At 44.0% G+C, this 16,675-nt stretch overlaps 1 protein-coding gene across 1 annotated transcript in view; it reads left to right on the top strand.

Annotated features, from left to right (window-relative positions):
• ift122 (intraflagellar transport 122 homolog (Chlamydomonas)) overlaps positions 1-16,675 on the top strand; it is a 232,907-nt gene that overhangs the window by 160,652 nt on the left and 55,580 nt on the right. Inside the window, exon 19 of the mRNA XM_078210139.1 lies at positions 16,461-16,632. Coding sequence (XP_078066265.1) covers positions 16,461-16,632 — 172 coding nt within the window. The remainder of the gene's footprint in view (positions 1-16,460; positions 16,633-16,675) is intronic.

The following is a 16,675-nucleotide window of genomic DNA, read 5'->3' as shown; positions in this document are numbered from 1 at the left end:
AAAGATATCTGTTAAGGCCCCAGCTAATTCCTCCCTTGCCTCCCACAGTATCCTGGGATAGATCCCATCCGGCCGTGGGGACTTGTCTACCTTAATGCATTTTATGACACCCAACACTTCCTCCTTCATTATATTGATTGATCTGCCAGAGAGTTTTCACACACCTTTCTCTAACTTCAAAATCCCTCATGTCCCTCTCTTTGATGAATACCGATTCAAAGTACTCATTAAGGATCTCACTCACTTCCTCTGGCTCCACACATAACCTACCTCCTTTATCCTTGTGTGGGTCTACTCTTTCCCTAGCTACCCTCTTGCTCCTAATATTTATAAAATGCCTTGGGATTCTCCTTAACCTCCTTAACCATGTACATATTTATTAATTGGTGCATTCTGTTCTAACTTTTTCATTCACTGTTTAACCTTCTGTTCAACGATCGGAATTTTCTACTGGTTCCCTATGTTCTACTCTCATACTCATTCACAGATGCCTTCTGCTCCACCATCATGTTTATTCACTGGTGCCTTTTGTTCCTCTATCGTGTTTATTTACAGGTGCCTTCTGTTTCATTGCCACATTTATTCACTGGTGTCGTTTGTTCCACTGTCATATTTATTCACTGGGGCTTCCTGTTCCAGTAACGTATTTATTCACTTACACCTTCCAGTAAAATATTTATTCGTTGGTACCTTCTGTTCCACTAACATACTTATTCACTTGTGCCTTCTGTTTTACCATCATATTTGTTCACTGACGCCTTCTATTCCACTAACGTATTTTTTTCGCTGGTCTCTTCTGTTCAATTATCAAATTTATTAATAGGTGCCTTTTGCTCCTTTATTGTTTCATTCACTGCTGCCTTCTGTTCCAGTTTTGTATGTTTACATTGGTGCCTTTTACTCCATTAATGTATTTGTTCTCTAGTATCTTCAGTTAAATTATCTTATTTATTCACTGGTACCTTCTGTTCCACTAACATATTTATTTGCTGATGGCTTTTTTTCAACTATTGTATTTATTTACTGGTGTATTCTGTTACATTTTCTGATTTATTCATTTACTGGTGACTTCTGGTCCGCAAATGTATTGATTCTCTGGTGCTCTCTGGTTCACTATCATATTTATTCACTGATTCTTTCTTTTCCACTATTGTATTATTTCCTGGTATCTCTGTCCAACTATCATGTTTATTCTCTGGTCCCTTCTGTTCCTCTATCCTATTTGTTTACTGGTGCCTTCTGTTTCTCTAATGTATTTATTTACTGAAGCCCTCTGTTCAACTATCGTATTTTTAAATGGAGCCTTCTGTTCAACTAGTGCGTTTATTCACTGGCACCTGATGTTCCAGTAAAGTATTTGTTCACTGGTGCTTTTCCACTAACATTTATTTATTGATGCCTTCAACTCAACTTCCGTATTTATTCACTAGTGCCTTCTGTACCACTATCGTATTTATTCACTCGTGCTTTTTGCTCTGTGAGTACATTTGCTCACTGTTTAACCATGGTATTCAAGCACTGTTGCCTCCTGTTCCCTTATAGTATTCATTCACTGTTGCCTTCTGTTCCAGTAATGTATTTGTTCCGTTTCCTTCTGTTCCACTATCATATTTATACACTGGTGCCTCTTGTTCCTCTAGTTATACACTGGGTATACATTCTGCTCCACTAATGTATTTATTCACGGTGCCTTCTGCTCCACTATCTCATTCATTCACTAATGCCTTTTGCTTTGCGAAAGTATTTATTTACTGGTGCCTTCAGTTCCACTATTGTATTTATTCACTGGCACCTTCTGTTCAACTAACGTATTTATTAATTGGTGCCTCCTCTTCAACTACCATATTTATTCACTAATGTCTTCTGTACCACTATTGAATTCATTCACTCGTGCCCTTTGCTCCACAAATGTATTCATTCACTGGCACCTTCTGTTCCACTATCATGTTTGCTGACTGGTGCCTTTTGTTCCGCTAATGTATTTATTCACTGGTACCTTCCGTTCAACTATCAAATTTATTAACAGGTACCTTTTGCTCCACTATTGCATTCATTCACTGGTGCCTTCTGATCCAATATTGTATTTATTCCCTCTTTCCTTCTATTCCACTGTCATATTTATTAATCGTTGCCTTCTATTCCACTAACATATTTATTCACTGGTTCCTTCTGTTCAACTAACATATTTATTCACCAGTGCCTTCTGTACCACTATCGATGGAGTGTGGCGATTAGGGGATTTTCACAATAACATCGTTGCAGTGTTAATGTAAGCCTACTTGTGACATTAATAAATAAACTTAAAAACTTAATTCATTCACTCATTCCTTTTGCTGCACGAATGTATTTACTAACTGGCATCTTTTGTTCAATTATTGTATTTATTCCCTGGTGCCTTTTGCTCCACTAATATATTTATTCGCTGGTGCCTTTCATTCAACTATCGTATTTATTAACAGGTGCCTTTTCTCCACTACTGCATTCATTCACTGGTGCCTTCTGTTCCAGTGTTGTATTTATTCCCCTTTTCCTTCTATTCCACTATCAGATTTTTTTCACTGGTGCGTTCTTTTCAGCTATCGTATTTGTTCTCTGGTGCCTTCTGTTAAATTATTGTATTTATTCACTGGTGTCTTTTGTTCACTATCATATTTATTCACTGGTCCCTTCAGTTTCTAGAACCTAGTAATGAACTGGTGACTTCTGTGCAACTAAGATATTTATTCACAAATACCTTCTGTTCCAACATCGCATTTATTCACTCATGCATACTGTTCAACTGTCATATCTATTTACTGGTACTTTCTGTCCACTATTTTATTTATTCACTGGTGTCTTCTGCTCCACTGTCATACTTATTCACTGGTGTCTCCTGTTCAACTATCATGCTTATTCACTGGTGACTTCTGTTTCACTGTCATACTTATTCACTGGTGTCTCCTGTTCAACTATCATGCTTATTCACTGGTGACTTCTGCTCCACTGTCATACTTATTCACTGGTGTCTCCTGTTCAACTATCATGCTTATTCACTGGTGACTTCTGTTTCACTAATGCATTTATTCACTGGTGCTGCCTGTTCAACTATCAGATTTATTAACTGGTGCCTTTTGCTCCTCTATTGTGTTCATTGACAGGTGCCTTCTGTTCCAGTATTGTATTTATTCCCTTGTTCCTTCTGCTCTGGGAACGTATTTATTCACCGGTGCCTTCTGTTCCACTAACGTATTCATTCAATGATGTCTTGTGCTTTGTGAATGTATTTATTAACTGGTGCCCGCTGTTGTATATCATATTTATTCACTGGTTCCTTCTTTCCATTAACATATTTATTCACTGGTATCTTTTGCTCCACGAATTTATTTATTCACTGGTGCCTGTTGTTCCACTGACGTATTAATTCACTGGGTGCTTTCTGCTCCGCTAATGTATTCATCACTCGTTCCTTTTGCTCCTCTAATGTATTTATCCTCTGGTGTCTCCTATTCAATTATCTTATTTATTCACTGTTGCCTTCTGTTCCACTAACATATTTATTCACTGGTGCCTTCTGATCAACTATCAAATTTACTAATCTCAGCCTTTAGCTTCACAAATGTATCCACCGGTGACTTCTGTTCAGCTGTCGTATTTATTCACTGGTGCCTTTTGTTCAACTATCGTATTTATTCTTCGGTGTTTTCTGTTGCACTATTTTATTCATTTACTGGTGCTTTCTGTTCAACTATCATACTTATAAACTGGTTCTTTCTTTTCCACTAATCTATTTATTCATTGTTACATCATATTTATTCACTGATGCCTTTTGTTCTACTTTAATATTTTTTCACTGGTGCCTTTTGTCCTACAATCTTATTGTTCACTGGTGCCTTTTGTCCTACAATCTTATTGTTCACTGGTGCCTTTTGCTCCACTAACATATTTATTCACTGGTGCCTTCTGTTCAACTATCATACTTATTCACTGGTGCATTTTGCTACACTAATGTATTCATTCAATGGTGCCTTCTGCTCAACAGCAGTAAAGTAGCACAATGGTTAGCAGTGCTGTCTCACTGCTAGAGTTCGATTCCAGTATTGTATTTATTTCCTGACTCATTCAGTTCCAGTGACGTATTTATTCACTGGTGCCTCCCCTTGCACGTTGTATGTTTACACTGTTGCCTTTTGCTCCACTATCATATTTTTTCACTGGTCAAATCTGTTCAACTGTTGATAGTTGAACAGATTGGCAACACGGGTGGCACTGCTGCCTCACAAACGCCAGGGACCCGGGTTCAAGTCAGGCTTTGACTGTCTGTGGAATTTGCACGTTCTTCCCATGTCTGTGTGGGTTTCCTCTGGGTTTTGTCCCACAGTCCAAAGGTGTGCAGGTTAGGTAGATTGCCATGCTAAATTGCCCTTAGTATTCCATGATGTGTAGGTTGGGGGGGGGGGGGGGGGGGGGGGGGGGGGGGTTAGCTGGGTAAATATATTTGGTCATGGGGTAAGGGCCTGGGAAGGATGCTCTGTTGAAGGGTCAGTGCAGACTCAATGGGCTGAATGGCCTCCTTCTGCACTGTAGGGATTTGAACAAAGAACAAAGAATAGTACAGCACAGGAAACAGGCCCTTCGGCCCTCCAAGCCTGTGCTGCTCATTGGTCCAACTAGACCATTTGTTTGTATTCCTCCATTCCCAGTCTGCTCATGTGACTATCCAGGTAAGTCTTAAACGATGCCAGCGTGTCTGCCTCCACCACCCTACTTGGCAGTGCATTCCAGGCCCCCACCACTCTCTGTGTAAAAAACATCCCTCTGATATCTGAGTTATACCTCGCCCCTCTCACCTTGAGCCCGTGACCCCTCGTGATCGTCACCTCCAACCTGGGAAAAAGCTTCCCACTGTTCACCCTATCTATACCCTTCATAATTTTGTACACCTCTATTAGGTCTCCCCTCATTCTCCGTCTCTCCAGGGAGAACAAGCCCAGTTTACCCAATCTCTCCTCATAGCTAAGACCTGGTAAGCAACATCCTGGTAAACCTTCTCTGCACTCTCTCTAAAGCCTCCACGTCCTTCTGGTAGTGCGGCGACCAGAACTGGACGCAGTACTCCAAATGTGGCCTAACCAGCGTTCTATACAGCTGCATCATCAGACTCCAGCTTTTATACTCTATACCCCGTCCTATAAAGGCAAGCATACCATATGCCTTCTTCACCACCTTCTCCACCTGTGCTGCCACCTTCAAGGATTTGTGGACTTGCACACCTAGGTCCCTCTGTGTTTCTATACTCTTGATGGCTCTGCCATTTATTGTATAACTCCCTCCTACATTATTTCTTCCAAAATGCATCACTTCGCATTTATCTGGATTAAATTCCATCTGCCATTTCTCTGCCCAATTTTCCAGCCTCTCTATATCCTGCTGTATTGCCCGACAATGCTCATCGCAATCCGCAAGTCCAGCCATCTTCGTGTCATCCGCAAACTTGCTGATAACACCAGTTGCACCTTCTTCCAAATCATTTATATATATCACAAATAGCAGAGGCCCCAGTACAGAGCCCTGCGGAACACCACTGATCACTAGATTCTACTGATTCTACTGAATCAGATACCACTGATTCTAGAAACTATCGTCTTTATTACCTGCTGCCTTTTTAATTATCGTATTTATTCACAGGTGCCTCCTGTTGGACCATCCTATTTATTTACTAGTGCCTTCTATACCACTATCGTATTTATTCACACCAGTGCCTTTTCCTTCACCAATTTATTTACTGGCATCTTTTATTCCATAATCATATTTATTCCCTTGTGCCTTCTGTTCCATCATTGTATTCATGCACTGGTGCCTTTTGTTCCACTGTCTATTTATTGACTGGTGCGTTTTGCTCCACTCACGTATTTATTTCCTGATGCCTTCTGTTCAAATATCGCATTTATTCCCTGGTGCCATCTGTTCAACCATTGTCTTCATCCACTAGTACCTTCTTTACCAGTATCGTATTCATCCCCTGGTGCCTTTTGCTCCACTATCGTATTTATTCACTGGTGGCTTTTGTTCCAGTGTTGTATTTATTCCCTGATTCATTCTGTTCCAATAACGTATTTATTCACATGTTCCTCCTATTGCACTATTGCATGTTTGCACTGGTGCCTTTTACTCCACTAAGATATTTTTTCAATGGTGTATTCTTTTCAGTTTTTGATAGTTGAACACATGGGAGGCACGGTGGCACAGTGCTTAACACTGCTGCCTCACAGCGGCAGGGACCTGGTTTAATTCCAGCTTTGATTGTCTGTGTCGAGTTTGCACGTTCTTCCCGTGTCTGCGTGGGTTTCCTTCGGGTGCTCCAGTTTCCTCCCACAGCCCAAAGGTGTGCAGGTTAGGGGGGGAGTGGGATGGGTAAGATGCTCTTTCTGAGAATCAGTGCAGACTCAATAGGCCGAATGCCCTCCTTCTGCACTGTAGAGATTCTAGCGTGAACTAGCGTATTTATACTCTGATGCCTCCTATTCCACGAACATGGTTATTCACTGGTGCCTTCTTTTCAACTAACATTTTTATTTACTGGTGCCTCCTGTACAACTATTCTATTTAGTTACTCGTCCATTCTGTTCCCATATCTTATTCATCTACTACCACTTTCTGCTCTGCTCATGTATTGATTCACTGGTGCCTCCTGTTCCACTATCGTATTTATTCACTTGTGCGACTGTTCTAATAATAGTATTTATTTACTGGTGTTTTGCAGCACTAATGTATTGATTCACCAGTGCCTTCTGCTCCAGTAACAGATTTATTAACTGATGTCCGCTGTTCCATTATCATATTTATGCAGTGGTATCTTCTGTTCAACTATTGTATTTATTCACTGGTGCCTTCTATCCATTAACATATTCATTCGCTGGTATCCACTGTGCAACTATCGTATTTATTCACTGGTGTCTGCTATTCAACTCGTGTATTTATTCATTCGTGTCTTCTGTACTACTATCGTATTTATTCACTGTTGCCTTGTAGAATAGAATAGAATAGAAACCCTACAGTGCAGAAGGAGGCCATTTGGCCCATCGAGTCTGCACCGACCACAATCCCACCCAGGCACTACCCCCACATATTTTACCCACTAATCCCTCTAACCTACGCATCCCAGGACTCTAAGGGGCAATTTTTTTAACCTGCCCAATCAACCTAACCCGCACATCTTTGGACTGTGGGAGGAAACTGGAGCACCCGGAGGAAACCCACGCAGACACGAGGAGAATGTGCAAACTCCACACAGACAGTGGCCCGAGCCGGGAATCGAACCCGGGACCCTGGAGCTGTGAAGCAGCAGTGCTAGCCACTGTGCTACCGTGCCGCCCAAAATGTAACGCCCGAACAGGGCTCCATTTGCTCCACAAATGTATTTATTCACTGGCACCCTTCGTTCCACTACTGTATCTATTCCCTGGTACCTTCTGTTCCACCCTGGTATTCGTGCAAAGTTGCCTCCTGTTCCACCAACTTATCTATTCACTGATGCCTTGTCTTTCACTATCATATTTATTCACTGGTGCCTTCTTTTCCTAGTTTTATAGAAGTGGGTGACACAGTGGCACGTTGGCGGTGCCCGTCTGGCACGCTGGTGGTGCCTGTCTGGCACGCTGGCGGTGCCTGACGGGCACTGCTGTGGTGTCCTAATACCCCGCCAATGGTGCCAGGTGGGCACTGCCCAGTTAGCACTGCCAGGCTCAGCTCCTTTTGATTTGATTTATTATTGTCACATGTATTAACATACAGTGAAAAGTATTGTTTCTTGCTCGCTATACAGACAAAGCATACCCTTCGTAGAGAAGGAAACGAGAGAGTGCAGAATGTAACAAGAGTAAAAGATAGAATTATAAGGTATGCTGGACACAGCTTGCAAGAAGTCGCCCCGCTCCGGAGACATCTTGGTTCAATGGCCTCCGACACCTCCTCGCCATCCCCCCGCAGCATGACCATGGTGCCACATCTCAGCTAGTGAAGCCCTGCACTGATTTTTGTGCCACACCCAAAGGCCAGAGACTTCTGTACGCTCGAAGTTGAATGAGTGCTAGCCATTAGAAAGGGGCCAGGAGACTCGTACACTGTTTGGTGCCAGGCACGAAACTAATTTTTAGGCCAGCATGCTTTCTCCAGGAATGGTGCAATCTGTGCAAGACATGGCCAGGTCAGAGAATTGTCCTCACTGTTGCCTTCTGTTCCACTATCGTATTTATTCTCGTTTCTTTTGCTTCACTAATCTATTGATTCACTGGTGCCTCCTGTTTCACTAATGTATTGATCCGCTGGTGCCTTCTATTACACTAATGTATTTATTTACTGATGCCTTCTGTTCCACTATCTTATTTATTCATTGGTGACTTTTCTACCACTATCGTATTTATTCAATGGAGGCTTCTGCTCCAATATCGTATTTATTCACTGGTGGTAATTGTTCCACTAATGTATTTATTCATTGGTGTCTGCTGTTGCACTAACATTTTTATTCACTGGGCTGAAAAATTCCCGAAAAATTTCACAAGCTCATAACAGCGATAAAACAGGAGTGGTCTGTGCCAGTCTCTAAGGTGTGTCCCATATTGCAGTCCATCCATCCACACTCAAGTCACTTTTTTAAGAGTTGGGGGTTCCACGTCAGTACAAGAGGGGCGCTCTGCTTCCGGCGCCTTTTCACAAGGGCGCCCCATTCTCACAGTGCAATGGGAGACTCCCTCTCTTCCCCACATGGACACCGGGACCCCCCAACGGGGGCATGTTTCCCCATCCCCTCGCAGTCATAGGTTGCCGACATAGAAGCTCTCCCGTTGGCTGACCCCCGACACGTCTATTTCCTCGGGTGGATGGAGCTATTACAAGGGGGCATAACTATAGGGTTCGTGGTGGGAGATATAGGAAGGATATCAGAGGTAGGTTCTTTACGCAGAGAGTGGTTGGGGTGTGGAATGGACTGCCTGCAGTGATAATGGAGTCAGACACTTTAGGAACATTTAAGCGGTTATTGGATTGGCACATGGAGCACACCAGGATGATAGGGAGTGGGATAGCTTGATCTTGGTTTCAGATAAAGCTTGGCACAACATCGTGGGCCGAAGGGTCTGTTCTGTGCTGTACTGTTCTATGTTCTACGTCCCTCCCATCATAACCCCTGACGTGATGCACCCCTGCACAACCCATCCCATCATAGGCCCCACTCAGGCCTCACCCACTTAGCACTGCTTCTGGCACACTGGCGGTGCCTGACTGGCACTGTCGGGGTGTCTGGTGGACCCCGCTTGTGTGCGAGGTTCGCTTGCCAGGTGGACACTGCCTGGCTATGCCCCTGACCCCCGGGGGGCTTCAATGGCCCCCGAGAACCCCTGCATAAATGTTCCACTCGTGGAGACCTGTACTGATTCTAACTGTTATCATGTCATGCTCAAAGGCCGGAGACTTCCGTGCGCTGAGATTTGAGTCGGCTAAGCATATTTAAATACTACTTTGAATATGCTAATTGGCCTCGCACCCTTACTGGGCATGATCCAGTTTGCACCATTCGAAAGAGGCCGGTAGACTTCAAATTGTTTTTAGGCCCTCACGCTATTCTTTGGGTTTTGGTACGATTTGCGCCAAGCGTGGCCAGGAGCCTTCTGTTCCACTGAAATATTTATTCATTGTTGCTTTCATTTCCACTCATGTATTTATTCACTGGTGTCATTTGTTCCACTAACATATTTATTCACAGCTACCTTCTGTTCGACTATCCTATTTATTCTAAGAATAAAGAACCATACAGCATAGGAACAGGCCCTTCGGCTCTCCAAGCCTGCGCCGATCATGATGCCTGCCCAAACTAAAACCACATGCACTTACGGAGTCTGTATCCTCCATTTCCATCCTATTCATGCATTCGTCTAGATGCCTCTTAAATGCCGCTATCGTACCTACTCCCACCACCTCCCCGGGCAGCGCATTCTAAACATTCACCACCCTCTGTAAAAAAAACTCCTGCTCATCTCCTCTAAACTATTCCCCATGCACCTTAAACCTATGTCCCCTAGTACTTGACTTTTCTACCCTAGGAAAGAGCATCTGACTATCCACTCTGTCCATGCCACTCATAATCTTGTAAACCTCTATCAGGTTGCTGCTCAACCTCCATTATTCCAATGAGAACAAACCAAGTTTATCCAACCTCTCCTCATAGCTAATACCCGCCAGACCAGGCAACATCCTCTTCTGTATCTCTCCAATCCTTCTGTATCTCTCCACATCCTTCTGGTAGTATGGCGACTAGAATTGTACATAATATTCCAAATGAGGCCCAACTAAAGTTCTGTACAGCTACAGCATGGCCTGCCAATTTTTATATTCTATGCCCCGACCGTTGAAGGTAAGCATGCCATATGCCTTCTTGACTACCTTATCACCTGCATTGTCACTTTCCGTGATCGGTGGACATGTACACGCAGATCTCTCTGCCTGTCAATACTCTTAAGGGTTCTACCATTTACTGTATAATTCCAAATTAGACCTTCCAAAATGCATTACCTCACATTTGTCCAGATTAAACTCCATCTGCCATTTCTCCACCCAAGTCTCCAACTAGTCTATATCTTGCTGTATCCTCTGACAACCCTCTTCACTATCCGCAACTCCACCAATTTTTGTGTCGTCTGCGAACTTACTAATCAGACCAGTTACGTTTTCCTCCAAATCATTTACATATACTATGAACAACAAAGGTTCTAGAACTGATCCATGTGGAACACCGCTAGTCCAGCCTTCCATTCAGAAAAGCACTTCTTTACTGCTACCCTCTGTCTTCTATGGCCAAGCCAGTTCTGTATCCATTTTGCCAGCTCTCCTCTGATCCCGTGTAACTTCACCTTTCATACAGTCTACCATGAGGTACCTTGTCAAAGGCTTTACTGAAATCCATATAAACAACAGCCACTGCCTTTCCCTCATCATCTTCATCACTTCCTCAAAAAACGTGATCAAGTTAGTGAGGCATGACCCCCTCTCCACAAAACCACGCTGACTATCACTAATAAGTTCATTTGTTTCCAAATGTGAGTAAATCCTGTCCCTGAGAATCTTTTCCAATAATTTCCCTACCACTGACGTAAGGCTCACCGGTCTATAATTTCCTGGATTTTTCCTGCTGTCCTTCTTAAACAATGGAACAACATTGGCTATTCTCCTGTCCTCTGGCACTTCACCTGTAGCCAATGGGGATACAAAGATTTCTGTCAAGGCCCCAGCAATTTCCTCCCTTGCCTCCCTCAGTATTCTGGGGTAGATCCCAAGAGGCCCTGGGGACTTATCTACTTTAATGCTTTTTAAGACGCTGATGCTTTCTGTTCCACTCAAGTATTTATTCACTGGAGCCTTTTACTCCACTCACAGTTTTATTCTCCTCGTGTCTGCGTGGGTTTCCTCCGGGTGCTCCGGTTTCCTCCCACAGTTCAAAGATGTGCGGGTTAGGTTGATTGGCCATGTTAAAAATTGCCCCTTAGAGTCCTGAGATGCGTAGGTTAGAGAGATTAGCGGGTAAATATGTAGGGATATGGGGGTAGGGCCTGGTGGGATTGTGGTCGGTGCGGACTCGATGGGCCGAATGGCCTCCTTCTGCACTGTAGGGTTTCTATGATTCTATTCTATGATTCACTGCTGCTTTCTTTTCCGCATCATATCATTTACTGGAGCCTTCTGTCCTGCCGGTGGGACAGGACCTACCCAGGGTTGATGATGGTGGTATTTGGGATATTATCTCTAAGGTATGATTCTGTCACACTCTTGACTTGTGTTTTTTAAATTGTGGGCAGACTTTGGGGAGTCAGGAGGTGAGTTACTTGCTACAGAATTTACAACCTCTGACTCACTCTTGTGGTTAAGTAATTTATATGATTGGTCCTGTTCAATGGTAACTTCCAGGATGCAGATAGCAGGAAATTCAAGGATGGCAATGCTTTAAACATCGAGGGGCAATGGTTATATTCTCGCTTTTTGAAGATGGTCATTGCCTGGTACTTCTGTGGCATGAATTTAACTTGCCAATTATCAGCCTGAATGCTTTCCAGGTCTTGCTGCCTGCATGCTTCAGTACCTCAGAACATGAAAATTGTACTGAACATTGTGCAATCATCAGCAAACATTTCCACTTTTGAACTTATGATACAGGGAAGGTCATTGAAGCTGAGGAAGGCTGAGCCTAGGACACTCACTTAAAAAACACTGCTGTGATTTTTTAAAGTATTAATATACAAGTAGGCTTACAGGTTATTGATGAGTAAGTCCTGTTTAATAATACTGTCAATGACACCTTCCATTACTTAAAGAACAAAGAACAATACAGCACAGGAACAGGCCCTTCGGCCCTCCAAGCCCGCGCCGCTCCCTAGTCCAAACTAGACCATTCTTTTGTATCCCTCCATTCCCACTCCGTTCATGTCGCTATCTAGATAAGTCTTAAACGTTCCCAGTGTGTCCGCCTCCACACCTTGCCCGGCAGCGCATTCCAGGCCCCCACCACCCTCTGCGTAAAATACGTCCTCCTGATATCCGTGTTAAACCTCTCTCTCTCTCTCCCCCCTCACCTTGAACCTATGACCCCTCGTGAACGTCACCACCGACCTGGGAAGAAGCTTCCCACTGTTCACCCTATCTATGCCTTTCATAATTTTATACACCTCTATTAGGTCACCCCTCATCCTCCGTCTTTCCCGTGAGAACAACCCCAGTTTACCCAATCTCTCCTCATAACTAAGCCCTTCCATACCAGGCAACATCCTGGTAAACCTCCTCTGCACTCTCTCTAAAGCCTCCACGTCCTTCTGGTAGTGTGGCGACCAGAACTGGGCGCAGTATTCCAAATGCGGCCGAACCAACGTCCTATACAACTGCAACATCAGACCTCAACTTTTATACTCTATGCCCTGTCCTATGAAGGCAAGCATGCCATATGCCTTATTCACTACTTTCTCCACCTGTGACGTCACCTTCAAGGATCTGTGGACTTGCACACCCAGGTCCCTTTGCGTATCTACACCCTTTATGGTTCTGCCATTTATCGTATAGCTCCCCCCACATTAGTTCTACCAAAATGCTTCACTTCGCATTTATCTGGATTGAACTCCACTGCCATTTCTTTGCCCAAATTTCCAGCCTATCTATATCCTTCTGTAGCCTCTGACAATGTTCCTCACTATCTGCAAGTCCAGCCATTTTCGTGTCGTCTGCAAACTTACTGATCACCCCAGTTACACCTTCCTCCAGATCGTTTATATAAATCACAAACAGCAGAGGTCCCAATACAGAGCCCTGCGGAACACCACTCGTCACAGGCATCCAGCCGGAAAAAGACCCTTCCACTACCACCCTCTGTCTTCTGTGACCAAGCCAGTTCTCCACCCATCCAGCCACCTCCTCCTTTATCCCATGAGATCCAACCTTTTGCACCAACCTACCATGAGGGACTTTGTCAAACGCTTGACTGATGATTGAGAGTAGACTGAAGGGGTGGTAATTCACTGGGTTGGATTTGTCCTGCTTTTTCTATACAAGACAAGCCAGGGCAATTTTTATTGCCGGATAGATGCCAGTGTTGCAGCTCTAGTGGAACAACCTGCTTCGGGGTGCAGCTAGTTCAGGAGCACAAGTGCTCCACACTATGGCAGATTATTGTCAGGGCCAACAGGCTTTGCGGTATCAAGTGTCTTGAGTTATTTATTGATATCATACACGTGGAATTGAATTGGCTGAAAACTGACATCAGTGATGCTGGGAACCTCTGGAGGAGGCTGAGATGGATGATCCATTCAGCACTTCTGATTGAAGATGGTTGCAAATAATTCAGCCTTGCCTTTTGCACTGACAGGCTGGACTGATATTCCCATCACTGAGGATGGGGATATTTGTGGAGCCTCCATCTCCAGTTAGTTGAATAGTTGCCCACAACATTCACCACTGGATGTAACAGGACTGCAGAACTTTGGGGGATCTGGTTTATTGGTTTGTGGGTTCACATAGCTCTACATTCATGCTGTGTCTGCTGTTCAGTAGCCGTATATTGGAGATACACCTGTTTGGAAGGTTATTTTTAAGCATGCCTGGTGCTACACCTGGCATTCTCTCCTACACTTATTCAGCAATAACCTTATTACTAATGCTCAGTTTGAGTTCCACCAGGGCCGCTCAGCTCCTGACTTCATTCCAAACTTGGTTCAAACATGGACCAAAGAGGTGACTCCAGAGGTGAGGTGAGAGCAACATTAAGGCAGCATTTGGCCAAGTGTGGCATTAGACCTCGCAGAACTGAAGTTTGTGGGATTCAGAGAAAAACTCTTCACAGATTGGATTAATATCTAACACAAAGGAAGATGTTTGTGATGGTTGAAAATCAATCATCTCAACTCCAGGACATCACTGCAGGAGTTCCTCAGGGTAGTGTCCTAGGCCTAACCATCTTCAGCTGCTTCATCAATAACATTCCTTCCATCATAAGATCAGAAGTGGGAATGTTTGCAGATGATTGCACAATGTTCAGTACCATTCACGACTCCTCAGATACTGAAGATGTCCATGCCCAAATGCAACAAGACCTGGACAATATCTAGGCTTGGGCTGACAAGTGGTAAATGACATTTGTGCCACACAAGTCCCAGACAATTACCATCTTCAAAGAGAGAATCTAACTATCTCCCTTTGACATTCAATGGTATTACCATCGCTGAATGCCCCCCAATGTCAACGTCCTGGGGGTTACCATTGACCAGAAACTGAACTGGACCTGCCATATAAATACTGTGGTTATCAGAACAGGTCAGAGGCTAGGAATCCTGTGATGGGTAACTCACCTCCTGCCTCCCCAAAGCCTGTCCACCATCTATAAAGCACAAGTCAGGAATGTGATGGAATACTCTCCACTTGCCTGGATGGCACTCAAGAAGCTGGACACCATCCAGGACAATGCATCCCACTTGATTACTACCCCTTCTACAAAAATTCAATCCCTCCACCACTGACGGACAGTGGCAACATTGTATACCGTCTACAAGATGCACTGCAGGGACTCATCAAAGCTCCTTAGACAGCACCTGCCAAACATATGACCCCAACCATTCAGAAGGACAAGGGGCAGCAGACACATGGGAACACCATCACCTGGAGGTTTCCCTTCAAGTCACTCACCATCCTGACGTGGAAATATATCGTCATTCCTTCACTGTCACTGGGTCAAAATCTTGGAACTCCCTCCTAACGGCACTGTGCGTGTACCTACACAGTAAGAAGTCTAACAACACCAGGTTAAAGTCCAACAGGTTTATTTGGTAGCAAACGCCACTAGCATTTGGAGCGCTGCTCCTTCGTCAGGTGGAGTGGGAGATCCTGACGAAGGAGCAGCGCTCCGAAAGCTTGTGTGGCGTTTGCTACCAAATAAACCTGTTGGATTTTAACCTGGTGTTGTAAGACTTCTTACTGTGTTTACCCCAGTCCAACGCCGGCATCTCCACATCATGTGTACCTACACCACATGGATTGCAGCGGTTCAGGAAAGCAGCTCACCACCACCTTCGGAAGGGCAAATGGGATGGGCGATAAATGCTGGTCTAGCCAGTGATGCCCACCTTCTGTGAATGAGTTTGAAAAAAGCACTGATTCAGAAACACCTCAATTCATTGGTGCCTACTCGTTGTGCTGAAAATTTCTTCAGCATCCTTTTAATAGTTGTGAGTGAGACAGACATGCACACTGTCCAAACCTCAAAAACACACACACACACACACACAAAAACAGAAAATGCTGAAAATCTCAGCAAGTCTGACAGCATCTGGAGAGAGAATAGAACCAAATTTACGAGTCTCTCCACAGATGCTGTCAAACCTGTTGAGATTTCCAGCACTTTCTGTTTTTGTTTCAGATTCCAGCATCCACAGTATTTTGCCTTTACACACAGACACACACTGACCAAACCTCAAACCCACAAGACACACACACTTCCAAACCTCAAACCAACAGACACACATTGTCCAAATCTCAAACATGCAGACACACACTGTCCAAATTCAAACCCATACAGACACACACTGTCCAAATTCAAACCCATACAGACACACACTGACAAAACCTCAAACATGCACAGACACACACTGTCCAAATTCAAACCCATACAGACACACACTGACAAAACCTCAAATCAGCAGACACACACACTGTTCAAACATCAAAAACACACACACACAGTCCAAATCTCACACACACACACACACAATCCAAACCTCAAACACAGACACACAGTGACCAAACGTCAAACCCACACAGATACATACTGATCATATCATATAACAATACAGATAATTGTGGACCACACCATGAAGGAACACAGGCACATGTGCATATCTTTTTCATAGTGTGTACCAAAATACCACGAACCAGAATGGTAAACTGTTTGTTTACTTGCACAGGTTAATTGATGTAGCTCGAAAACTGGACAAGGCCCAGCGGGAACCCCTGTCAAAATGTGCCTATTTTTTAAAGAAACTGCAGCATCCTGGATACGCTGCAGAAACGTACATGAAAATGGGAGACCTCGAGGCTCAAGTCCTGCTGCATGTGGAGACCAGGCACTGGGAGGAGGTAAGGATGTTTGCAAACTGGCCATGTTGAAAATCAATTGCAT

This window comes from Mustelus asterias, chromosome 3 (genome assembly GCF_964213995.1).
Source record: "Mustelus asterias chromosome 3, sMusAst1.hap1.1, whole genome shotgun sequence".
In the NCBI taxonomy this organism is placed as follows: domain Eukaryota; kingdom Metazoa; phylum Chordata; class Chondrichthyes; order Carcharhiniformes; family Triakidae; genus Mustelus; species Mustelus asterias.
Note: the sequence above shows the minus strand (reverse complement) of the source record. Positions and strands in the feature narration are given on the sequence as shown.